The 27,457-nt window shown below is 41.0% G+C and overlaps 1 protein-coding gene across 11 annotated transcripts in view; it reads left to right on the top strand.

Annotated features, from left to right (window-relative positions):
• LOC138675465 (protocadherin alpha-C2-like) overlaps positions 1–27,457 on the top strand; it is a 502,001-nt gene that overhangs the window by 174,429 nt on the left and 300,115 nt on the right. Inside the window, exon 1 of one of the 11 annotated variants that reach the window (XM_069763744.1) lies at positions 11,596–14,027. The exons of the other annotated variants lie outside the window; for them this stretch is intronic. Within the exon in view, the coding sequence (XP_069619845.1) occupies positions 11,661–14,027 (2,367 nt within the window). The 5' untranslated portion in view covers positions 11,596–11,660. Of the gene's footprint in view, positions 1–11,595; positions 14,028–27,457 lie in introns of those variants that run through there. 11 annotated transcript variants of the gene reach the window in all.

Raw genomic sequence — 27,457 nt, 5'->3', positions numbered from 1 at the left:
GAAACTCGAAACCCAATGAAAGTCTATGTTTTTTTGTTTTTTTTATATTTCCTTCAGGGTGATATAGCAGAAAAGCCGGTAATTCAATTACCGGCTTTTCATTTCTCCTGCCAAAACCCGACATGATATGAGACATGGTTTACATACAGTAAACCATGTCATATCCCCATTTTTTTGCATATTCCACACTACTAATGTTAGTAGTGTGTATATGCAAAATTTTGGCGCTCTAGCTCTTAAATTTAAGGGTTAAATCTCGGAAAAAATTGGCATGGGCTCCCGCGCAATTTTCTCCGCCAGCGTAGTAAAGCCAGTGACTGAGGGCAGATATTAATAGCCTGGAGAGGGTCCATGGTTATTGCCCACCCCTGGCTTAAAACATCTGCCCCCAGCCACCCCAGAAAAGGCACATCTGTAAGATGTGCCTATTCTGGCACTTGGCCACTCTCTTCCCATTCCCGTGTAGCGGTGGGATATGGGGTAATGAAGGGTTAATGCCACCTTGCTATTGTAAAGTGACATTAAGCCATATTAATAATGGAGAGGCATCAATTATGACACCTATCCAATATTAATCCAATTGTATGAAAGAGTTAAAAAAAAATAAACACATTATTAAAAAGAATTTTAATGAAATAAACACACCGTTTGTTTTAATATTTTATTGAACGCTCAATCCACTGGCTGAAGACCCTCATTCTGTAACAAATAAAAAATAATAAACCAACAATATATATACCTTCCGTAGATCTGTAACATCCCACGTTGTAAATTCATCTGAAGGGGTTAAAATATATGACCTATAGTTACCTTCATTCGCGGTGATGCACCCCCTGCTGGATGTCCCTGGAGCGTGGGAAAAGTTCCCAGGCTCGAGGTCATGAGGACATCCAGCAGGGGGCGCATCACCGCGAATGAAGGTAACTATAGGTCATTGACCTACATTACCTTCATTCGCTGGGGTTTACAGCCACGAGCACAGCTGCATTAGCAGAGCTCCTGGCTGTAAAATATTTTAACCCCTTCAGATGGATTTACAACGTGGGACGTTACAGATCTACGGAAGGTATGTATATTGTTGGTTTATTATTTTTTATTTGTTACAGAGCAAGGGTCTTCAGCCAGTGGATTGAGCGTACAATAAAATATTAAAACAACCTGTGTTTTTATTTCATTAAAATACTTTTTAATAATGTGTGTGTGTTTTTTTTAACCATTTAATGCAAATGGATTAATAATGGATAGGTGTCAGAATTGACGCCTTGTTAGGAGTCAAGTATCCTCTGCTGCACAGGGGGAATCTCGATCCGTGTCTGCTGCGGTCTCCCATTCGGTATCGGCCGCAGTGGGCTCTGCTCAGCGGAGACGTCGCTCCCAGCGTCTCGCTGGGGCTGATTCGGTGCATAGGGTCACTACTGCCTTTTCTGGCTTTCCTATGGTACCCTGCACTGATCTGCGGCGAGCGAGCCTCTCTGGGACTAAGTCCTTGTTTACTCACACTGAGCATGCCCAGGGCAGGGTCTCCCATTGGAGGTCGAGGGCCACATGTTCGGTCACATGCTCAGGTGCTGCAGTACATTCCATTGGTCCTTCTGGAGGGTCCTGAAAGGGCAAAACATGCTCAGGTACTGCAGCACTTTCAATTTGTCCTTCTGGAAGGTCCTGAAAGGGCAAAAACTTCAGTAGCAGCTTCCTGTGCTGCAACTATATAAACTGCGCATGACCGCACGGCCATGCGCTAGTATCGTCTTATGCTATATGCTTTGCGCCAATGTGGTCATGTGTTTGAATGTGTTCAGGGACCCGGCTGAAATAAGCCCCTAGAATGCTGGCACCTCCGGCGAGGAGATTGTGTTTAAGTGTGTTCAGGGACCCGGCTGAAATAAGCCCCTAGAATGCTGGCATCTCCGGCAAGGAGTTTTGTATGCATGCATGACCACTCACTGCTCACATCTGGGTAGTTGGCCTGTGCCTCTGTGAAAGTCTAAGAGGGCACAGAGCTTTCCTCTCGCGGTTACTCTGTGAAGCTAACAGAGTTGGTATATACCGCCATATAGAGCCGCCACTATTTAGCAGCAGGTGCTTTCCTGCACGGTGGATCCCGGGTTGCGAACGCACCAATTCCATTTAATAAATTATATATTTGGTGCGTTCCGCCAACCCTAACATGCCTCTCCATTATTAGTCTGGCTTAATGTCACCTTACAATAGCAAGGTGACATTAACCCTTCATTACCCCATATCCCACCGCTACACGGGAATGGGAAGAGAGTGGCCAAGTGCCAGAATAGGCGCATCTTACAGATGTGCCTTTTCTGGGGTGGCTGGGGGCAGACGTTTTTAGCCAGGGGGGGGCCAAAGACCGTGGACCCTCTCTAGGCTATTAATATCTGCCCTCAGTCACTGGCTGTACTACTCTGGCGGAGAAAATTGCGCGGGAGCCCACACCAATTTTTTCAGCGATTTAACCCTGAAGTTAATATAAATATATATATATATATGTGTCTGATTGACATATATATATATATATATATATATATATATATAAAACGAAACCCGACTTTTCAGTAGAGATCGCCGACCGCCGACCCGATCCCAGAGTGGGATCAAGGCGGGTTTCACGAAACCCGACTTTGCTAAAAGTCGGCGACTTTTGAAAAGTGCCGATCTGTTTCGCTCAACCCTATTGAAGAGTCCTCACTATTGAGGTAGAAACTCATCAGGAGGAAATTTTCTCTTTTATAACTGCAAGATTTAGTATTACACTTGCATACTGCCCTTGTATGGGTGGGAGCCACCACAGGGGATACGACAGGGCTAGTTAGGAAAAACTTTTCTTATGCTTCAACTGTAGTCTTAGGGGCTCCACGGATTAAAGCGTCTGTTACGGCTAGTGGAACTTACCGAGTATAGGAAGGAAACAACAAGGTGCATTTGCAGCCCAGGGTCCACCATGCAGAGATATCTGCTGCAAAGTAATTGGCGGCACTATATGGCAATATAAGTGAACTCTGTTACTTCACAGAATCGCAAAGATATGAAAACGCTGTGCCCTGTTAACCTCACAGAGGATCACAGCTACCTAGCTGAGAAAAGCAAAGAGTGGTCATGCAGTCAGCAAACCACACAAACAACTCCTCACCAGAGGTGCCGGCATTCTAGGGGCTTATTTCAGCCAACCGTGACCACATGCAGACATGACCCCAAGTAGCAAAGCTCATAACATAGGTTGATACTAGCGCATGGCCGTGCAGCCATGCAACCCTTTTATAGCTGCAGCAGACAAGGACCTTCCTAGTGGTCCAATAGGAGCTGCTACAGGGCCTGAGTGTGTGACCCCCAACCTCCAAAGAGAGGTTCTCCCGTGGGCATGCTCAGTGTGTGCAAAGCAGGACTTAGTCCCAGAAAAGCCTGTTTGCCGCTGACCAGTGCTGGCTACAAAAGCAGAGCCTGGAAAGGCAGCAGTTACCCTTTGCACAGTATTAAGGTACCGTTACACTAAACGATTTACCAACGATCACGACCAGCGATACGACCTGGCCGTGATATAATAATAATAATAATTTTTATTTATATAGCGCCAACATATTCCGCAGCGCTTTACAAATTATAGAGGGGACTTGTACAGACAATAGACATTACAGCATAACAGAAATACAGTTCAAAACAGATACCAGGAGGAGTGAGGGCCCTGCTCGCAAGCTTACAAACTATGGGGAAAAGGGGAGACACGAGAGGTGGATGGTAACAATTGCTTTAGTTATTCGGACCAGCTATAGTGTAAGGCTCAGGTGTTCATGTAAAGCTGCATGAACCAGTTACCTGCCTAAGTATGTAGCAGTACAGACACAGAGGGCTAATACTGCATAAAGTGTATGAGAACATGATGCGAGGAACCTTTTTTTTTTATTTTTATTATAAATAGGCCACACAGGGATCGTTAGGTTAATGCATTGAGGCGGTAGGCCAGTCTGAACAAATGAGTTTTTAGGGCACGCTTAAAACTGTGGGGATTGGGGATTAATCGTATTAACCTAGGTAGTGCATTCCAAAGAATCGGCGCAGCACGTGTAAAGTCTTGGAGACGGGAGTGGGAGGTTCTGATTATTGAGGATGCTAACCTGAGGTCATTAGCGGAGCGGAGGGCACGGGTAGGGTGGTAGACTGATACTAGGGAGGAGATGTAGGGTGGTGCTGAGCCATGGAGTGCTTTGTGGATGAGGGTAGTAGTTTTGTACTGGATTCTGGAGTGGATGGGTAGCCAGTGTAATGACTGGCACAGGGTAGAGGCATCGGTGTAACGGTTGGTGAGGAATATGATCCTGGCTGCAGCATTCAGGACAGATTGGAGCGGGGAGAGTTTTGCAAGAGGGAGACCGATTAGTAGAGAGTTACAATAGTCCAGACGAGAATGAATAAGTGAAACAGTCAGAGTTTTTGCAGAGTCGAAAGTAAGAAAAGGGCGAATTCTAGAAATGTTTTTGAGATGCAGGTAAGAAGAGCGAGCCAGTGATCGGATGTAGGGGGTGAATGAAAGGTCAGAATCAAGGATGACCCCAAGGCAGCGGGCATGTTGCTTTGGAGTAATGGTGGAACCGCACACGGAGATGGCATTGTCAGGCAAAGGTAGGTTAGTAGAGGGAGAGAACACGAGGAGTTCAGTTTTTGACAGGTTTAGTTTCAGATAGAGGGAGGACATGATGTTAGAGACTGTTAGTGATCGTTGGTAAGTCGTGTGGTCGCTGGAGAGCTGTCAGACAGCTCTCCAGCGACCAACGATGCCGAAGTCCCCAGGTAACCAGGGTAAACATCGGGTTACTAAGCGCAGGGCCGCGCTTAGTAACCCGATGTTTACCCTGGTTACCATTGTAAATGTAAAGAAAAAAACACTACATACTCATATTCCGGTGTCTGTCACATCCACCGCCGTCACCTTCCCGCACTGACTGTCAGCGCCGGCCGGCCGTAAAGCAGAGCACAGCGGTGACATCATGACGTCACCGCTGTGCTCTGCTTTATGGCCAGCCGGCGCTGACACAGTCAGTGCGGGAAGCTGACGGCGTGGGACGTGACAGACACTGAAATGTGAATATTTTATTTTTTTTTTACATTTACAATGGTAACCAGGGTAAACATCGGGTTACTAAGCGCAGCCCTGCGCTTAGTAACCCGATGTTTACCCTGGTTACAAGTGAACACATCGCTGGATCGGCGTCACACACGCCGATCCAGCGATAACAGCGGGTGATCCAGCGACTAAATAAAGTTCTGGCCTTCTAGCTCCGACCAGCGATGTCACAGCAGGATCCTGATCGCTGCTGCGTGTCAAACACAATGAGATCGCTATCCAGGATGCTGCAACGTCACGGATCGCTATCGCTATCGTTCAAAAGTTGCTCAGTGTGAAGGTACCTTTAGGCTGAGCGAGACGGTGGGACCGACGTCTCCGCTGAGCAGGCTCCACTGCGGCTGAAGCAGAATGGGAGACCGCAGCAGAGATGGCTCGAGATTCCCCCTGTGCAGCTGCAGGAACTCGACTCCTAACAGCGTCTTCCTGTCTGGATTGGGTGAGATCAAAGCATTTATTACTGACAGTTATTATTTGCCACTTTAGTATACAGTAGCCATATGTTTCTTCTATGTACCTATATTATGCCTAGCATTCTGATTTTAGGATGTTAGCTTAGGCTCCCGTGGTGTTTTTTGGATTATCCCTGTTATTTTAAGATATTTATAAAAAGTTATATTTTATCACTTGAGTTTAATTATTGACCGTGAAAGATTTGTGTCTGATTTGTAGGTATGTTAGTTATTGTTAGAGGCCTGCTTTTAGCAGTAAATTGTAACCTTGTCAGTCCTATAACGCTTTATAAACATGACACAGTAATGAATAAAATATAGTTTTTAAAAACTAATTAAGCAAAGCTCCATTGGCTATTACCTAAAAAAACAAAATGGAATGTGTTAATGTGTTGGTTACGGTTATTCTAAACAATTTACAAAAGCAACCACTACATTTTCCAATGTTGCTAAAGTCCAGTTTCTTCATATCAAAATTTGAATATTCTGCTGCTCATGAGGACTTGGTAAAAGAGGAGCTAACTTTCCCGCTTTTTGCAATATCTTCAAAAAATACTTAGCCTACATACAGAATGAAAAATAAAATGAGAAGAGTAAAACAAAAAACACAAAAAAAATAAATATATTTGTAGATGTTAAATAAAAGCTACTAATGGAAATAGTGGTGTAACAGACTATGCAAGAGATTATGTGGGACATAAATGACATTCTGAAGAATGAATACAATTTTGTAACAGTAGAATAAAAATATAAAATGGACCAACTGGTTTGGAATTAATTTGGGTATACAAGGATTGTTCTTATGTTTTCTTTATTTTTTTATCTGTGTTTTGCTATTAAAATTAGCTTAGTAACTGAAAGTCCATTATTTTTTACGTTCTTTATAAAAACATTGTTTTTTGTCTATAGGTGCGGTATTAATGCTGGCAAAATATTTAGATTATTTCTATTTTCCAAAACAGTTCAATGACTAAGCTAGTAAGTGCTGTGAAATATGATGTTAGCGCTATATAAATAAAAATTATTATTATTATTTAATAGTTATTTTTAAATAGTTGATTGCAAGTTTTAGATGAGATTATTTAACAACAATTTTGTAAGCAGCCACTTGTTAGCTTATATTAGCTTTGTTATATTAGTTATATTTAACTTTTTAAGAAGTGTTGACTATTGGCATTCAATATATTTTTTCCTTCTGTGAAGCATTTGTTAAGAAAATGTCTTAAGTTCATATTCAAACTAGAAAGGTATGATTTATCCCCATGATTTGCCCTAAAACTTAAAACTTCCAAGCATTTTGCATTTGCAAGAAAATGTTATAACTAGCTAAATGATCACTGTTTTGACATATGAAGTTCAAAATAAATGTATGTGTACTTACAGATTTTGGGAAAAAGATATTCAGACCATTCATGCCTAAAAAGGGATCATTTCTAAAAGCTTGAACGTCAAATGTCAATGGGGTCCTACACTTGATGTTCCCAGCGATCAGTTATTTTTTATTCTGGTGGAGGCTGGATGTAAACAATAAAAGTGTAGTAGCAGCAACTCATATTTGTATGCATAAAAGCTCTGCTCCAGAAGTAAGCAATGGCTAGCAATAGCCCTAACACATTGAATGGAGATGCAATAAGCAGCTTTGTTCAAAGTGTTTATATCTGGCTGCCGCTGAATTAAATAACAGCAAATCGATGGAGGCGCTGAGTGTTGTACCTAAACCAATTCGTAATTGATGAACTTATTTGTAGATATGTCATCAATTCCCTATGCCAAATCATTTAATTCTATAATGGAGGAAGATATAGGAGTAATTATTCATAATAGGTGTACAGCATTATTCCCATCTCAGCCTTTCATGCCTAAAGTATCAATTACTCCATTCACACTCCAACCAACAGCTGTGCAACCATCGGAAAAAATGAGAGCAGCTAAGCTGTGCTGTTTTCATAACTCTTAATGAATATGAGTTATACAGTGTAGCACAGTGATTTGCACTGTATACCGAACTCAGCAGTTACATAGACATCATAGTTAAATGTGGTTGGGATGAGAAGGGAAAAATCCTTTAAGTTGTACCTGATGCTTCATGAGAACTTGAAGTGCAATGTCTGTCTGTCTCCAGCTCCTTCTCTTATTCCCTTTGCTCCTTTCGAAAGAACTTTAGCAGTAAAAACTGTCACCTCAAAATCAGATTTTACGATCAACCCCAAAGATGAAGGAAGCAGATTATTCTACATGATCATTTTTTTCAACTTGTACTATTGAGTCAGAAAAAAATAATACAACGGTTACTCTTTAAATATGCAATTGAGACTATGGTGCCAAGTCTTATTTTTGACGCTAACTAGATATTGTAAAAACATAAGCAACTTTGCAAATTTTGGTCAATATGATTGCATATATTTATGAAAATATTAAAAATTTGACAAAAACTTAGAAAATTTTGCAATTTTAAAGCTTTAAATTTTTCTGCCCTTAAATTATATAGTTATACCACACAAAACAATAAATTATATTCCAACATGTCTACTTTACATCAGCACAATTTTTGAAAAATATTTTTTTTCTTGTTAGGAAGTTACAAGGGTTAAATGTTGTCCAGCAATTTCTCAATTTTCCAACAAAATTTACAAAACCATTTTTTTAAGGACCAGATCACATTTGAAGTGAATTTAAAGGGCCTATATGACAGAAAATACCCCAAAATTGCATCGCTCAAAGTCCTCAAAACTACATTCAAAAAGTTTATAAACCCTTCTGGTTCCTCACAGGAACTAATGGAACATGGAAGGAAAAAATGAACATTTTTCCACAAAAATTTAGCTTGAGCCATAATTATTTACTTTCACAAAGCTAACAGGAGAAAATGGACTCCAAAATTTGTTGTGCAATTTCTCCTGAGTATGTGTTAGGGGTCAAGTTCCCGCCTCCGCGCAGGGGGAATCTCAGGCCATCTCCGCTGCGGTCTCCCATTCGTCTCCTGCCACAGTGGAGCCTGCTCAGCGGAGAAGTCAGTCCCAGCGTCTCACTCAGTCTGACTGTGCAAAGAGTTCATGCTGCTTTTCCAGCTTCTGCCATTGAAGCCAGTGCTGAGCAGCGGCAAGCAGATGCTTTTGGGACTAAGTCCTGCTTTTTCCCTTCTGAGCATGCCCAGGGTAAGATCTCTAATTGGAGATCGAGGGTCACATGCTTAGATACTGCAGCAAAACCCATTGGTTCTCCAGGAAGGTCCTGAAGTTCCTCAGGCTCTGTGGCAGCTTCTCATTGGTCATTCTAGGAAGGTTCTGTACTTGCTGCAGCTATAAAAGGCTTGCATGGCCGCACGGCCATGAGCTAGTATCAAATATAAGTTATGTGCTTTGCGCCAGTGTGGTTACGTTTGTATGTGTTCAGGGACCCGGCTTAAATAAGCCCCTAGAATACCGGCACCTCCGGTGAGGAGATTGTGTGTATGGATTCAGGTCCCTGGCTGAAATAAGCCCCTAGAATACCGGCTCCTCCGGTGAGGAGATTGTATGATTGCGTAACCCCCAACTGCTATCTGCTCGGCAGTCGCTGTGTACTCCTGTGAGGTTAACAGGACACAGTGCTTTCTTTAGACGACTCTGTGAAGTAACAGAGTTCGCTTCTAACGCCATATAGGGCTGCCATTTGCCAGCAGCAGGTTCTCTCTTGCACGGTGGACCCCAGGCTGCGAACGCACCAAATAACATCTCTCTATTTACTTGGTGCGTTCCACCAGCCCTAACAGTATGTCAGTACCCCATATATGGAATAAAACTAAAGAGCACTGCTTGACATTTGAACACAAAAATGGCTGGAATCGATAGCGAATGCAATGTTGCATTAGAGATCTACCTGATGTGCCTAAACAGTGGAAACCCCCCACAAGTGACACCCCTCAAATATTTTATCCAGGGATATAGTGAAAATTTTGAACCCAAATGTACTATTTAGATTTTTATAACATTAGATCGTCATTTTGAATATGTCATCACTAGTGTTGTTAAATGCAAATGCTCTCTAATCGAGTTTGCATTGGGGTGCTCGGGTATGACCCAAGTATCCCAGGTGCTCAAGTGACCCCAATGCAAACTCAAGTAGCGAGCACTTGAGCTCAACCCTAGTTGTCATATCATCATCATCATTTTTTTAACTTTTGAAAAATCCTAACCTCAATGCTAACTATAACTCTTGCTCAACCCTAACACTAGCCTAACATCAACCCTAATCCTAGCTTAACAGTAACCCTAGCCCAACCCCAACCTTTACCCTAGCCTAACCCTAACCCCAACCCTAACCTTAATTGCAAAGAATAAAAGAAATAAAAATTCTAAAATAAAAAAATGTAATCTTCCTAAGGGGATGACACAGGGGGGTGACATACTAATTATTGTCTTTTGATCACTGTGATAGTGTCTATTGTAGTGATCAAAATGAACGGATAAGAAAAATACCTGCATTTGCTGGGTGCTGGCTGGCAGATCTCGGTAGGTGCACTGCCCATGCGTCCGCCATATTTTTTCCAGGAAAAGTTGTGGAGGGCCAGGGACAGACCTGGAAGGACTGGGGATGGCAGAGGTACCGGGGAAGGGGCTTGGGGACCTAATTTCTTTCTCCTATGACATATCACATCACGTGATTAGAGACCAGAACAAATGGCCCTGATTAAGTTTTCCAGGGTCTCAGCTACACCTGGTAGCCAAGACCCTGAAGAATTTCCAATGCTGTTAGGTGCTATATGTTTATTCCCAATCGCCATTTTAAAAGCAGAATATATTTTTTATTACTTTTATTTGTTAATTGCTATTATGTCATTGAAATTGTTGAAATTGTCATTTTTTATATTATTATTGATTGCAACTCAAATGTCTTTGCAATTCAAGAAAATGTTATACACCTTTAGAAAGGATATTGTGATATGAAAACAAAACCTATCTATTTTCAAAATCAATATTTATTTGATTTTTTAAAATACTGGATGGTTTCTTCAATCCCTGAGTTAACACAATAGCTATTTGAAACATTTATAGTCAATTAATATATATATCTATCTATAACATATTTAACTATTATCTATTTATTATCTATCTCACTATATATACAGTATATATATATATATATATATATATATATATATATATATACATCCATCTTATCTCCTTTATATACCTCTGTTTTTTTAATATGAGAAATATCTCACTATATATACAGTATATATATATAATATATATATATATATATATATTATATATATATATATATACATCCATCTTATCTCCTTTATATACCTCTGTTTTTTTAATATGAGAAATATCTTATTGTTCCTTTACTTCCCACAAGACACTGTTTTCTTTTAACTTATATCTACATCAGTATTTATTCCAATATTTAAAATATTTTAAAACTGTCACTAGTTTATAACAGGTGTCAGTCACTAGAAACTCTTAACTGTAATTTTCTTAACTAAGTTTGATTTTGGATAAAATTACGTAAAATTTAAGAAACTTTACTGAACATTTCAAACAAATCTGATAATCAAGGATCAAATGAGACTGCTCAATATTGGAGGTAAGGGATATGCCAAGATTAATTGTAGAATTATTGTTCTTACTATTATTAAGATTATCTTTATTTGAATAATTTTTACTAATATAAAACAATATTAGTCTTGCTAAATGCAGTAAGAAAATAATCAAAACAAAGCTATTGCAAAGAGTAATAAAATGTTTCATGCTTTGGTAAACTAACAGTTCATAGTTTTGCATCATATTCACTTTGTGATTTGATAAAATTGTATTGTGTAAATCAAATGTAAAAATTGTAAATAAATTACTGCTCAAAGAAAAAAATACCGACGTACCTGACATGCATCCTAAAAATTGAGCACTAGATGGCACTCCTCACCAACTAATAGCAGGAAGGAAAGAGGAAATGCATTTCTGCATCTTTAAATGAAATTCTTGCAGCAGGGATTCCGGCCATGCCAGATTTTTTTCCCTTTTTCTTCGTGCTTCCATCAGCTTTAGTGCCTTTATTACTGGACAAATCATCACCTCTACCTTCTCTGATTTTAAGAAATGCTGAATCAGAGACAGGATTATCAGGCACGGAGCCGGTTGGTCCATTTCTTTTTGTTACAAATATCGTGGGATGTGGTCCTGAGTCAGCTGCATTATATCATCCCTGAGGAATCCAAGCATGGCACCTTTGTCGGGAGAATTGCTCAGGACCTTGGACTGGATATAGGTGAGATTAATTCCAGAATGTTACATATTGTCTCTAGAGATGAGAAGGAATATTTCCAGGTTAATCTGCAGAATGGAATCCTGTTTGTTAAAGAGACAATAGACAGAGAAGTGCTGTGTCCAAATACACCCTTCTGTATAATTCCTCTGCAGGTTATTGTAGATAAGCCTGTGCAGATGTATCGTGTAGATGTAGAAATAGAAGACATCAATGACAATAGTCCGGTATTCTCCTCCAGCATAAATAATCTTGCCATATCAGAAGTCAGACCTGCAGGATCTCGTTATAGGATAAATGGTGCAACAGATCCAGATCTCGGAACAAATTCTATCACTAACTATGAGCTCAGTGCAAGTGATTGTTTTGCTTTGGATTTTCAAAAATATTTGAATCAAATCAGATCATTAGAGCTTGTGCTAAAGAGATCCTTGGACAGAGAGAAGCAGTCTGTGCACAATCTGACACTCACAGCTTATGATGGAGGCAAACCAAGGCTAAGTGGCACCACACGTATTGTTGTTACTGTGGAAGACTTTAATGATAATGCTCCTGTGTTTGTTCAGCCATTTTACCAATGCAGTGTCAATGAAAATGCTGTTAAAGGGACTCTGGTGTTTAAACTAAATGCTACAGATTTGGATGAAGGAAGAAATGGTGAAATATTGTATAAATTTACCAATGTAGTATCAGGAGAAGTAAGCAACATATTTAGCCTGAACGAGTACACAGGAGAAATTAGAGTCAATGGAGAACTTGATTTTGAAACAACAAATATATTTGAAATTCAAGTTGAAGCTATTGATAATGGAGATCTGAAGCTTGTTGGACATTGCAAAGTTCTGGTGACTGTTGTAGATGTCAATGACAACCCTCCTGAGATGACAGTGACCTCATTATCAGTTCCCGTTCCTGAAAATTCTCCTCAGGGGACAACAGTTGCCATCATCAGTGTCCATGATAAAGATTCAGGATCAAATGGAAAAGTCCACTGCTACATCTCTGAGCCTTCACCATTTAAGGTAAATCCAGCTTTCATGAGTGATTTTTCCTTGACCGTGAATGGACCTTTGGATCGAGAAGTGAAAGATGAATATGAAGTTACAATTAGTGCAAGAGATGAAGGTTCTCCATCCCTGTCTACCTCGAAAACGCTGAAGATTGATATAAGTGATGTCAATGACAATGCTCCAAGATTTGTCAAATCAATAGACACAATATTAGTTAAAGAGAACAACCCACCAGGGTCTCATATATATACAGCATCAGCCTCTGATCCAGATATTGGGCGGAATTCATTTATTACTTACTCAATTAGGGAGCGCACAATTGATGGAATTCCTATTTCTTCCTACATTTCCATTAATCCAGAGAACGGGAAGGTCTTTGCTTTGGTATCATTTGACCATGAACAGATTTCATATTTCCAGTGTCACATAAAAGCCATTGATGCTGGTCTACAAGCCCTCAGCTCCAACCTTACTCTGAACATATTCATTGAAGATATTAATGATAATGCTCCTACATTCACCCCACTTCACTCTGAAATAACAATCAAAGCTTCAAAGTCAGCAGAACCTGGACACCTGATAACGAAAGTGAAGGCCGTAGATCTGGATTCTGGATACAATGCTTGGACATTTTACAAGTTGAAGGATCTTGGAGGACCTGGAAAATCTCCATTTAGTATTGCACATCAGACTGGAGAAATAACTTTGAAACGATCATTTACAGATTCTGACAATGATGAGTACAGGTTGCATGTAGTAGCTCAGGATCATGGTGAACCAGTCATGACGTCAGAGACACAAATTGTCATATCTGTGGTGGAGTCTGGAGAAGAATTGAAGTTTGATAATCAAGAGACCAAGGGGAATGGTGATGAATTTTCTGATGCAAACGTTTACTTGGTTGTTGCAATCTGCGTCATATCAAGTAGTTTTCTTATTACTCTGATTGTGTTCACCGTGTTAAGATGGCAAAAATACCGAGATGAGGTCAATGAGCTAAAAGAAAATTACAGAATCTGCTCCAACACTGGAGGGAGCTGGATGTATTCCCAACACACGCAGTATAACATCAGTTCCAATTCATTTAGACCTAAAAGTGACTTAATAGTTTTCACACCAAATAACTCTCAGACACCAGGAAATGAAGAGCAAGTCAATCCACAGGCGGTCTTGTTAAACTCCTCTTATATGGTAAGATGATTATATAAAATATTTCCTTGCTGCTCTTAGAGATGTTATAAATCTTTGTGTTTTTCTTAATACTTAATATTGTTGAAAGCATGGAAAAGCAAAATAAAAATACAATTCTGTATTTAAAACCTCTTCGATTGACCAAATAAAGTCAAGACTGTATTATCTTTGGAAGTCAGAATATCTCTGTAGACTGTGGAAATATTTTGCTGTGTACATATCATAAATATTGAATGCATGAAATAGACCTTTAAAGCACCTGTGATGTCTACGTAAAGCAAGTAAAATAAATTACTTGAATGTGCAGCCCACTTGCATTTCAACTTGACCTTCACTATGGTTCTATACTTAAGCGCTCCATGCCTGCTGTATGGCAATATGCTATGCAAGTGTGGTATTCTTCATAGATTCAGTTCTGCTATCCTAGTATTTTATTTTTACCATTTCCAGTTATAAAAGGGTCTCATTGGTCTAACTATGGCAATGACGGTGTCTTAACAGTAGCTCAAAGTTCATGACAAAATTTGAATTTTTCCTTAATTAAATTATAATTCCTTGAACTTAAAGGTATTTTCTGAGAAATATAATTAAATAGGTTTAAAAAATAATTAAATAATATACATTTAATATTAAACATTTTTCTAAATATTTTAATATAGCAAAAAGGTTTGCTTTGTCTAGTACACTCTTTCAGCATTTTAAAGATTTACAACCTGCCTTAGATTTAAGAGGACATGCAGTAGGACGTGGTGCATGAAGAGCATCGGCAGAAACAGATGTCAGGTCAGAACAGCGTCCGGTGAGGCATCGTGAATGTGCATTGGTCTGTTCAGTCATCCTGACAGGACACTGAGTAGAGCTGGACTGACGGAGAAGATAAATAACTTTTTTTCATTTGACTAACAATTGACTAACATCCATCTTAGTCAGCATGATAGTTTTATTGTGTCTGTTTTGTTCTTCATGCAGCCCATTCTACTGAGTGTCTTCTGAAATCTAGCATAGGCTGCACAATGATACATGGCAGTTGCCATCTTTGAAATCCCGACAGAGTGCACTAGATAAATCATACCTGTTTGCTAAATAAATATACTGTATTTTCCGGCATATAAGACTACTTTTTAACCCCTGAAAATCTTCTCAAAAGTCGGGTATCGTCTTATACGCCAGGTGTCGTCTTATAGGGCAGGTGCGGAGTAATCTGCCGTCTCTGCATATTGTGGGGGGAGCGACCCCAATGACGAGGTGAGGGGGCGCCTCACCGGGAAGGTGTAAGTGAAGGAGAGGCAGAGAAGGAGATAATAGGATACAAGGGCGAGCCAGATGAGTGAAAGAGGAGTGTTTTTCTAGGCACAGCACCGCTCTCTCTTTTTTGCATAACCCTGGCATCCCAGATACTGACAGTTTGCTTCACTTACACCTTCTTGGTGAGGCACTCCCTCACCTCGTCATCGGGACCACTCTCCCCCACTATATACGTCGACCGCAGATTGCTCCGCACCCACCCTATAAGATGACACCCGGCATATAAGACCACCCCCGACTTTTGAGAAGATTTTATATTTTAACTGGAAAAGTTGGGGGTCGTCTTATACGCCCAGTCGTCTTATACGCCGGAAAATACGGTATGTAGAAAAATGTTTAATATTGAAATACTGTATGTATTATTCATCTTATTTAATTATCTTATTACATTTCTCAGAGAACCCTTTAAACAAGATTGGCCATAAGGAACGTACCATATTTCTCTAGTGTGTGTTGCACAGGATATTGCTTATCAGGCCTCATTCATGAAACTGGCTTACAGTTATCATTGTTCACCATGTCAGTTAATTAGGGCTTTGCTTTTTTTTGACTGGAGCTGTTAAAATAATTGATGAGGTCCATTGTTTCGTTCCCTGATAGTCAAATGAATATATAAAATATGCCATATTCAATTGAACGAGAGAATTGTGACAGTATATACACAGGCTTATTCATAGAATACAGAACTGTTTTTCCAGTCAATCTCTGGACATTCCCATTTTAGCAGAAGAACAGTATACTTGGTTTGGTTCAAAATTGGAACAGCTCAGTGCAAAAAAAAACAAAACAACAAAAGAAAACAAAAAAATATTGTTTTGTTGAAAATGTCCAGTAAATGGAGTATCAGAAACCAAAGAAAATTGACCCCCAAATTAACACAATTGGTGCAAAATATTATAATGACATGCATATTTCTATTGAAATTCCTTCATCTGAAGAAGTGATAACAGAAGCTTTTGGCATATTACAGTTGGGTACTGGTTGTGATAGAACAATTTGAACTTTCTGTATCTCTTTTATGATGTAAGCTTTTCATTCTTTTTTTTATCATTTACTCTGTACAAACCAGATAAAGCAAACAGTGTCTCATTTTCTATGGTCCACCATGTATTAAAAAAGCATAAAAGGAGTCAAGTCAGTTATGTTTGTAAGTCAGAGCCTGACGCAGCTATAGAGAGTCCTTCAGGACAAATGATCTCACATCTCAAAACACCTTTTTTCATAACAGTTCCTAGCATATAATGATGAATCATTTTACATGTGATTGGAGAGAATTTTTGAACATTGAAGTGTAAGATGTTACCGGCGCTGTGCTCTGCTCTCCTCCTGTACTGTCTGTGAGCACAGCAGCTAGAAAGCAGAGCGGTGACGTCACCGCTCTGCTTTCCGGCTGACCGACGCTCACAGCCAGTACAGGAGGAGAGCAGAGCACAGCGCCGGGGACAGACAGCGGTAGGTAAGTATGTAGTGTTTTTTTTTTTTACTTTTAGGATGGTAACCAGCATAAACATCGGGTTACTAAGCGCGGCCCTGCGCTTAGTTACCCGATGTTTACCCTGGTTACCAGTGAAGACATCGCTGGATCGGTGTCACACACGCCGATTCAGCGATGTCAGCGGGAGATCCAGCGACGAAATAAAGTTCTGGACTTTATTCAGCGACCAACGATCTCCCAGCAGGGGCCTGATCGTTGGTCGCTGTCACACATAACGATTTCATTAACGATATCGTTGCTACGTCACAAAAAGCAACGATATCGTTAACAATATCGTTATGTGTGAAGGTACCTTTACAGTTATGTGTCTGTAATATGTGTTTAAAGGGAATGTATCATAATTGGATTTAACTTTTTCCAGTATAAGTGATTTGTGTGGGATTCCTGAAGATTCAACTTCTGGAGACCACACTGATCATGAGAATAATTATTATTGTCTATGGGACGATTGTAAACAATGTAAAGCGTTATCACTGTTTGTCGCATAGACCTAAAATGGAGCAGAAGTACATATGCACATCCATCATACTATTCAAACAGGTAAGTTGAGATTTATGGCTTCATGAATTTCGAGAATCATAAAAGTTCCGTTGATATATTATTTGAAGCAGATTTTTGTACTTAAAAGTGTAATATGTTTCACTTTGGGTAGATCATAGATTGCATCTTCACTCTTAAGGTACTGTCACACTAGACGATATCGCTAGCGATCCGTGACGTTGCAGCGTCCTGGCTAGCGATATCGTCCAGTGTGACAGGCAGCAGCGATCAGGCCCCTGCTGGGAGATCGCTGGTCGGGGAAGAAAGTCCAGAACTTTATTTCGTCGCTGGACTCCCCGTAGACATCGCTGAATCGGCGTGTGTGACACCGATTCAGCGATGTCTTTGCTGGTAACCAGGGTAAACATCGGGTAACTAAGCGCATGGCCGCGCTTAGTAACCCGATGTTTACCCTGGTTACCATCCTAAAAGTAAAAAAACAAACACTACATACTTACCTACAGCCGTCTGTCCTCCAGCGCTGTGCTCTGCTCTCCTCCTGCTCTGGCTGTGAGCGTCGGTCAGCCGGAAAGCAGAGCGGTGACGTCACCGCTCTGCTTTCTGGCTGCCCGGCGCTCACAGCCAGACCAGAGAAGCAGAGCGCCGAGGACAGACAGCAGAAGGTAAGTATGTAGCGTTTGTTTTTTTACTTTTTAGGATGGTAACCAGGGTAAACATCGGGTTACTAAGCGCGGCCCTGCGCTTAGTTACCCGATGTTTACCCTGGTTACCGGCATCGTTGGTCGCTGGAGAGCTGTCTGTGTGACAGCTCTCCAGCGACCAAACAGCGACGCTGCAGCGATCCGGATCGTTGTCGGTATCGCTGCAGTGTCGCTATGTGTGACGGTACCTTTAGAGGCTTCTTCAATTTTTGCTCTGTGTCTGCCCTTTGTAAGATTTACATAAAGAGATTGTACTAAATCCATGATAAATAATATGTTTGTGATTGCTGGGAATTTAATCACTGGAACCCAACTGCTCATGATAATAAAGGGCAGCATATACAATAGACAGCTGTATGATAGACAATACACAAGTGTGATCACCCTGCTTAGTGTTCCTATGTTCTCTATAACATAGAGGTGGCTTATCTAACCTGAAAAAAACAAGGTTGGCAGTCTGAAATCAGATGTGCCACAACCTTATCTCCTCCAACTTTGTTTCTTGGAGCAGAGTATTGAGGCCTCCAAACATGTCAGTCTGTAGGCCGAGCTTGTAAATGTCAGAGGGTTCAGCCAAGATTAGTCTAATATGTATGTGGGTCATTGGAGTCCCAAAATCCATGAAATAGAGTATTTGCAAATCACGAGAAGCATAAATCCATTCTTTGTCTTTGAGACTAATAGAGACAATGTAATGTACTTGCTATAGTTGCCTCATTGACCTAGATTGGCGCAAAAGTGCACATGCACAACCACCACTCTATTAAAACAGGGAAATTGGAATCTCTGTACTCAGTATCATTTGGGATTATAGTTTCTAACAGATCATAATAAATAATTTCATCAATGATAAGAGTGATGTATTTTAAGTTAGAAGTGTAATATGTTTCACTTTGGTAGTTTATCTTCACGCCTTCAGGGACTTCTATTATTTCTTGTCTTTTACTATCATTTGCCAGTAATGAATGTTTATTGGGATTATACCAAAATTGGAACTGATTTTATTTACCAAGAATAAATGATACACGCATGATTCCTAGTATCTCACCGTTTAAGCCTTCAATGATTATGAGAATAGTATTCAGTGATTCTGACTGGCAGTGACTGTCATTTAATTTTTGTTAATGAATTTTTCTTAATTTGTTTATTCTTACTTTTTCAATTATTTATTTTTTCATTTATTATACACATTTTCGCCTCCCTATTTTCCATCATGTAAAGTCATAAAATATATTTTGTTGTGCCATTTAACATTGAAAACAATTAATATATTCCTGATTTCATGTATAACTAGGGCTGGTATGTTAGACCCAGTTACAGGGACAGTTCACTCTCTTTCTTCAATAACCAAGTTCTGGGTCTCCTAGAACCCAGTAGTTCCTGCTCTCTACTTACACCAAGCAATCTCGTGACTGCGGGGTACAGAGGAGGAAGCACTATCAGTACTTCCTTTACTGAACACAATGCACCAATTCAGCACAGTGTATACAGCAATCAGGAAGGCAGAGATATTGCTAATTCATCCCTGCCTTTTCTATGGTGAGCCTAGCTGTGTATGACAGTTCCCCAGCTGTACTATTTTGTGTAGCTGCTTTTGTCTGCAATGACATTCTAATATTTCACAGCAGAGTAAAATGTGGATTGCCTGGATGTTAAAATTCCATTGGCTTTCTGCAAATGTTTTCAATTTATTATTGGATAGTTATTAAAAACTTAACAAGTTTTTAACCCCTTCACCCCCGGAGCTTTTTCCGCTTTTTCATTTTCGTTTTTTGCTCCCCTCCTTCCCAGAGCCATAACTTTTTTGTTTTTCCGTCAATATGGCCATGTGAGGGCTTATTTTTTGCGGGACGAGATGTACTTTTGAACGATACCATTGATTTTACCATGCCATGTAACAGAAAACGGGAAAAAAATTCCAAGTGTGATGAAATTGCAAAAAAAGTGCAATCTCACACTTGTTTTTTGTTTGGCTTTTTTGCTAGGTTCACTAAATGCTAAAACTAACCTGCCATTATGATTCTCCAGGTCATTACGAGTTCATAGACACCAAACATGCCTAGGTTATTTTTTATCTAAGTGGTGAAAAAAAATTCCAAATTTTGCTAAAAAAAAAAAAAATGCGCGATTTTCCGATACCCGTAGCGTCTCCAATTTTCGTGATCTGGGGTCAGGTGAGGGCTTATTTTTTGCGTGCCGAGCTGGCGTTTTTAATTATACCATTTTGGTGTAGATACTTTCTTTTGATCGCCCGTTATTGCATTTTAATGCAATGTTGCAGCGACCAAAAAAACGTAATTTTGGCGTTTTGATTTTTTTTCTCGCTACGTCATTTAGCGGTCAAGTTAATCCTTTGTTTTCTTTGATAGATCGGGCGATTCTGAATGCGGCGATACCAAATATGTGTATGTTTGATTTTTTTTTAATTGTTTTATTTTGATTGGGGCGAAAGGGGGGTGATTTGAACTTTTATATATTTTTTATTTTTTTTATATTTTTAATCACTTTTTTTTTAAATTTTGGCATGCTTCAATAGCCTCCGTGGGAGGCTAGAAGCATGCATAACTCGATCGGCTCTGCTACATAGAGGTGAAGTACAGATCACCTCTATGTAGCAGAAATGCAGGGTTGCTTTGAACGCCGACCACAGGGTGGCGCTCAAAGCAATCAGCCATCAACAACCATAGAGGTCTCAAGGAGACCTCTGGTTGTTATGGCGATGCACTGCTGGCCCCCGATCATGTGACGGGGGTCCGCAGTGCGAGCACTTCCGGCCGCGCGGCTGGGAGCACTAGTTAAATGCCGCTGTCAGTGCTTGACGGCGGCATTTAACTAGTTAATGGGCGCGGGCGGATCGCGATTCCGCTCGCGCTCATTGCGCGCACATGTCAGCTGTACAAAACAGCTGACATGTCGCGGCTTTGAGGTGGGCTCACCGCCGGAGCCCACCTCAAAGCAGGGGATCTGCCAGCTGACGTACTATTCCGTCAGCTGGCAGAAAGGGGTTAATGTACAAGTGAGTATGGGCACATTTTTGAAGAAATTTATATTTTGGGACTTTTCTAATGAATGTATTATTGTTAGTGATGAGCGAGTATACTCGTTGCTTGGGTTTGATGTGATCGGAGATTTAGCTTTTGGTGAAGCAGCTGCATGATTTATGGCTGCTAGCCAGCCTGAGCACATGTGGAGGTTGACGCTCGCTCATCACTAGTTATTGTTCATGACATGAAGTTTTACATAACTTTAAATCCATGTATCTATTTGTTATTAGACACATGGTAAGCAGAATGTTCAAGAAAATGTTTAATATCTTACATTGCATTAGGGTTGGTGAATTGCACTAAAAAATTTGCTAGAAAAGTGCAATTGCAACCCGGGGTCCACCATGCAGAGATGTGCAGCTAGTGCGAACAATGATGGAACATACAGTGAGCGATTGCTTACACACACTGAGTTAAAGATCACCCAGTGAGCAGCACCAGAAATGGAATAGATACTCGGCAATAGAGCTGTGTCACTCTCACACAGTAACAGAAAAGGTATGACGTTAGATACAATCCCTGTTAACCTTACAGGGGAATGTAGCCCGCTTACAGGGTAGAAAGCAATCAGTGGTCACACAGTCAGCAACAGCACTAACCAATCTCCTCTCCGGAGGTGCCGTTTTTCTATTGGCAAAACACCAGCCCTGAATTAATACAATCACCTCTCCAGAGAATTGAAATTCTAACGGCTTACTGCCGACCCTGAGCACATGCTGACAAAGACCACAATGATGACTCACACACACAAGCAGTGAGATTGTTACTAGTGTAGCCGCATGCTTCTCCTAGACCCTTTTATATGTTCAGCTCATGTCCAGTCGGACAGGACCTTACTCACGGACAAATCCGGAGCTGCCACATCACCAGAGCAGCTGACGACTGACTACCAATGAGACGTCGCCACATTGCGAGCATGGTCAGTAGGGTGATCTCTGGATTAGTCTCCAGAGCGTTCACCCATCGCTGCCTACTGCTGGTTACCATAGGCTTGGCTGAAGAGCCAGCAGCAACCAGGCAAACAGCACGAGCCTAAGCAAGATGCTGCGACTGACGTCTATGCTCAGCAGCACCCTCAGTGGCCAAAGCTGAATGGGAAACCACAGATGGGAGAATCCCGTCATCTAACATTACCCCCCTGCTAACATCCCCCTGGTGATGTTCACCACACTCAAAAGCCACAATAAGCTGGGGGGCACGAATGTGCTCTATATGCTCCCAGGTCCTATCCTCGAGTCCATGACCCCTCCAGTCAATCAGAAATTTTTTTTACTGCGTACCGCCTTTGACCCGACAATGGCATTGACCTCAAAGTCATTCAAGGATGTATCTGAACCCCCAGCAGGGGTCCAAGGAAACCGGGCCTTGTACACGGTTTAAGAAGAGACACATGAAAAGTGTCGGAGATCCTCAAATGCGGTGGAAGACTGAGGCGGTAAACTACAGGATTTACCTGCTCAAGGACCTTGAAAGGACCTAAATAGCGGAAAGCAAATTTAGTGGACGCTAAGCACAGCTTGATCTTACGAGGCGAGAGCCACACTAAATCTCCCAGGGCAAAGACTGGAGTGGGATGACGATGCGCATCAGCGGAGACCCTCATCCTCTCCTTTGACAGTTTAATTGCATTCTGCATGCAATCCAAGATGTCACGAGCCTCCACTGCCCAATCTACCACCCTTGGATCAGAAGATGAAATGGGCATGGGCAAAGGGACATGTGGATGCTGACCATCATTCAGGACGAAAGGAGTCTGCCCCATGAAATAGGAGATGTCATTGTTTAATGCAAACTCCACCCATGGCAGCAGGGATGACCAACCATCATGCCTGGTGGACACAAAATGACAGAAATACGTGACCATCATCTGATTGGTCCTCTCCACCAGTCCATTTGTCTCAGGATGGTATGCAGAGGACAAAATAAGCTCAATACTAAGTAGACTACAGAGCTCCCTCCAGAACTGAGATGTGAACTAAGGTCTCCAATCACTAACAATCTTCTCAATCATCACACGTAGGCATAAAATATGTTTTATGAACAATACCGACAATGCTCATGCAGAGGGAAAGCAAGGAAGAGGGACCAAATGCACCATTTTAGGAAAACAATTGGTGACGACTAGGGTTGAGCGAAACGGGTCGAACATTTTCAAAAGTCGCCGACTTTTGGCGAAGTCGAGTTTCATGAAACCCGATCCAACCCCTGTGCGTGGTCGGCCATGCGGTACGCAACTTTCGCGCCAAAGTCGCGTTTCAATGACGCGAAAAGCGCCATTTCTCAGCCAATGAAGGTAAACGCAGAGTGTGGGCAGCGTGATGACATAGGTCCTGGTCCCCACCATCTTAGAGAAGGGCATTGCAGTGATTGGCTTGCTGTCTGCGGCGTCACAGGGGCTATAAAGGGGAGTTCCCGCCGACCGCCATGTTACTGCTGCTGATCTGAGCTTAGGGAGAGGTTGCTGCCGCTTCGTCAGAAGCAGGGATAGCGTTAGGCAGGGTCCATTAACCACAAAACCGCTTGTGCTGTAGCGATTTCCACTGCCCAACACCACCTTCGGTGTGCAGGGACAGTGGAAGCTCCTTTTTTTTTTTTTTCCTCAGCGCTGTAGCTCATTGGGCTGCCCTAGAAGGCTCCCTGATAGCTGCATTGCTGTGTGTACGCCGCTGTGCAAACCAACTGCTTTTTTCAAAGCACAAATCCTCTTGTTCCTTCCTTTCTGCACAGCTATCTTGTTTGTTTGTCCACACTTTTTATTTAATTTGTGCATCAGTCCACTCCTTATTGCTGCCTGCCATACCTGGCTGAGATTACTGCAGGGAGATAGTAATTGAAGGACAGTTCCTTTTTTTTTTTTTTTGTGGGAGATTAAGATTGACATTTCTGCTAGAGTGCCATCTCTGTCTGTGTCATCTCTCACTCAGTGGGCCATAGAAAGCCTATTTATTTTTTTGCTTGATTTGGGTTCCAAAATCTACCAGAAAAAATCACAACATCAATCAGTGGGAGAAAAATATTGGCCTCAGGGCTTGTGTGCCACTCCTTACTCCTGTGTGTGCCATCTCTCACTCAGTGGGCCATAGAAAGCCTATTAATTTTTTTGCTTGATTTGGGTTCTAAATTCTACCTGAAAAAATCAATAAATCAATCAGTGGGAGATTAATATTGGCCTTTGGGCTTGTGTGCCAGTCCTAAGCGTGCCATCTCTCTCTCTCTCAGATAGTGGGCCATAGAAAGCCTATTTTTTTATTATTTTATTGGGTTTATAAATTTTCCCTGGAAAAAAAAAAAAGTGGGAGATTAATATTGGCCTCTGGGCTTGTGTGCCAGTCCTGAGCGTGCCATCTCTCTCACAAATAGTGGGCCATAGAAAGCCTATTTATTTTTTTGGTTGATTTGGGTTCATAATTCTACCTGAAAAAATCAATCAATCAATCAGTGGGAAATTAGTATTGGCCTTTGGGCTTGTGTGCCAGTCCTAAGCGTGCCATCTCTCTCTCTCAGATAGTGGGCCATAGAAAGCCTATTTATTATTATTTTTTTTATTGGGTTTATAAATTTTCCCTGGAAAAAAAAAAAAGTGGGAGATTAATATTGGCCTCTGGGCTTGTGTGCCAGTCCTGAGCGTGCCATCTCTCTCACAAATAGTGGGCCATAGAAAGCCTATTTATTTTTTGGGTTGATTTGGGTTCCTAATTCTACCTGAAAAAATCAATCAATCAATCAGTGGGAGAAAAATATTGGCCTCAGGGCTTGTGTGCCACTCCTTACTCCTGTGTGTGCCATCTCTCACTCAGTGGGCCATAGAAAGCCTATTAATTTTTTTGCTTGATTTGGGTTCTAAATTCTACCTGAAAAAATCATTAAATCAATCAGTGGGAGATTAATATTGGGCTTTGGGCTTGTGTGCCAGTCCTAAGCGTGCCATCTCTCTCTCTCAGATAGTGGGCCATAGAAAGTCTATTTATTATTATTTTTTTTATTGGGTTTATAAATTTTCCCTGGAAAAAAAAAATGGGAGATTAATATTGGCCTCTGGGCTTGTGTGCCAGTCCTGAGCGTGCCATCTCTCTCACAAATAGTGGGCCATAGAAAGCCTATTAATTTTTTTGCTTGATTTGGGTTCCAAAATCTACCTGAAAAAAATCACTAAATCAATCAGTGGGAGATTAATATTGGCCTCTGGGCTTGTGTGCCACTCCTGACTCCTGTGTGCGTCATCTGTCACTCAGTGGGCCCTAGAAAGCCTATTTTTTGTTTTATTTGTTTTCTAAATTCTCCCTGAAACAATCATTTTATTTTCTTTGGTTTCTAAATTATTCCTGAAAAAAATCATTTTTTTTGTATTTTTTTTTCTCTCAAGTCTCCCTGAAAAAAAAAAAAAAAAAAAAATCTGTGGGAGATTCATATTGCCCCTTCTGCTTGTGTGCCAGTCTTGACTCCTGGGTGTGCCATCTCTCTCTCTCTCCCCAATTGTGGGCCATAGAAAGCCTATTAATTTTTTTGCTTGATTTGGGTTCCAAAATCTACCAAAAAAAATCACTAAATCAATCAGTGGGAGATTAATATTGGCCTCTGGGCATGTGTGCCACTCCTGACTCCTGTGTGCATCATCTGTCACTCAGTGGGCCCTAGAAAGCCTATTTTTGGTTTTATTTGTTTTCTAAATTCTCCCTGAAACAATCATTTTATTTTCTTTGGTTTCTAAATTATTCCTGAAAAAAATCATTTTTTTTGTATTTTTTTTTCTCTCAAGTCTCCCTGAAAAAAAAAAAAAAAATCTGTGGGAGATTCATATTGCCCCTTCTGCTTGTGTGCCAGTCTTGACTCCTGGGTGTGCCATCTCTCTCTCTCTCCCCAATTGTGGGCCATAGAAAGCCTATTAATTTTTTTGCTTGATTTGGGTTCCAAAATCTACCAAAAAAAATCACTAAATCAATCAGTGGGAGATTAATATTGGCCTCTGGGCTTGTGTGCCACTCCTGACTCCTGTGTGCGTCATCTGTCACTCAGTGGGCCCTAGAAAGCCTATTTTTTGTTTTATTTGTTTTCTAAATTCTCCCTGAAACAATCATTTTATTTTCTTTGGTTTCTAAATTATTCCTGAAAAAAATCATTTTTTTTGTATTTTTTTTCTCTCAAGTCTCCCTGAAAAAAAAAAAAAAAAATCTGTGGGAGATTCATATTGCCCCTTCTGCTTGTGTGCCAGTCTTGACTCCTGGGTGTGCCATCTCTCTCTCTCTCCCCAATTGTGGGCCATAGAAAGCCTATTAATTTTTTTGCTTGATTTGGGTTCCAAAATCTACCAAAAAAAATAACTAAATCAATCGGTGGGAGATTAATATTGGCCTCTGGGCTTGTGTGCCACTCCTGACTCCTGTGTGCGTCCTCTCTCACTCAGTGGGCCCTACAAAGCCTTTTTTTTTTTTTTTTTACTAAATTCTCCCTGAAACAATCATTTCATTTTATTTGTTTTATAAATTCTTCTGTAAAAAATAATTTTTTTTTAATTTTTTTTTTTTCTGAAGTCTCCCTTTTAAAAAAAACAAACACAAATCAGTGGGAGATAAATATTTACATTTGCGCTTCAGTGACAGTCCTGCGTGTGTGCCATCTCATTTGTTGCCAACAACAACAGAGTGTGTAACATTGTGGCTGATTTTCGTTGTGGTCTCACCCACCTGTAAAGGGGTAGCTAAATCATACTGAAGTTATAGCTCACCGTGTAAGTTGTGTGACAGCAACAAATACCGTTCGTTTGGTAACGTTTTTAAAACAATGAGGAAGTCTGGTGGAAGAGGTCGTGGCCGGGGGCGTTCATTGTCAGCTGGTAATGAGGGTAGTGGTAGTGGTGGAGCATCAGCTGGTCGTGGGAAAAAAAATATTGCACCTAAGTCTGGAGCTGTGGAGCCAGGTTCGTCGTCTGGCTACACAAGGCCTCGAACGCTCCCTTTTCTGGGAGTAGGAAAACCGCTTTTAAAGCCGGAGCAGCAAGAGCAAGTTTTGGCTTATCTTGCTGACTCAGCCTCTAGCTCTTTTGCCTCCTCTCGTGAAACTGGTAAATGTCAAAGCAGCGCGTCGTTAGTGGATGTTCACGGTCAGGGACAAGTCGCTTCCTTGTCCTCTTCAGCAAAAACAACAACAGAGAAGAATGCAGCAGGCGACACAACGGGTTACTCCATGGAGCTCTTTACACATACCGTCCCTGGCTTAGAAAGTGAAGCAGTTAACAGTCCATGCCCATTACAAGTTGAATCTGACATGGAGTGCACTGATGCACAGCCACAGCCAGACTACTATCCTGGTCCTTTGACTCAGACCACAACATTGCCATCGCAGGGTGCTGATCAAGAATCAGACCCTGATGAGACTATGTTGCCCCAT

Source organism: Ranitomeya imitator, chromosome 4, assembly GCF_032444005.1.
Source record: "Ranitomeya imitator isolate aRanImi1 chromosome 4, aRanImi1.pri, whole genome shotgun sequence".
Lineage (NCBI taxonomy): Eukaryota > Metazoa > Chordata > Amphibia > Anura > Dendrobatidae > Ranitomeya > Ranitomeya imitator.
The sequence above is the reverse complement of the archived record's forward strand: the minus strand, read 5'-3'. Positions and strand labels throughout refer to the sequence as shown.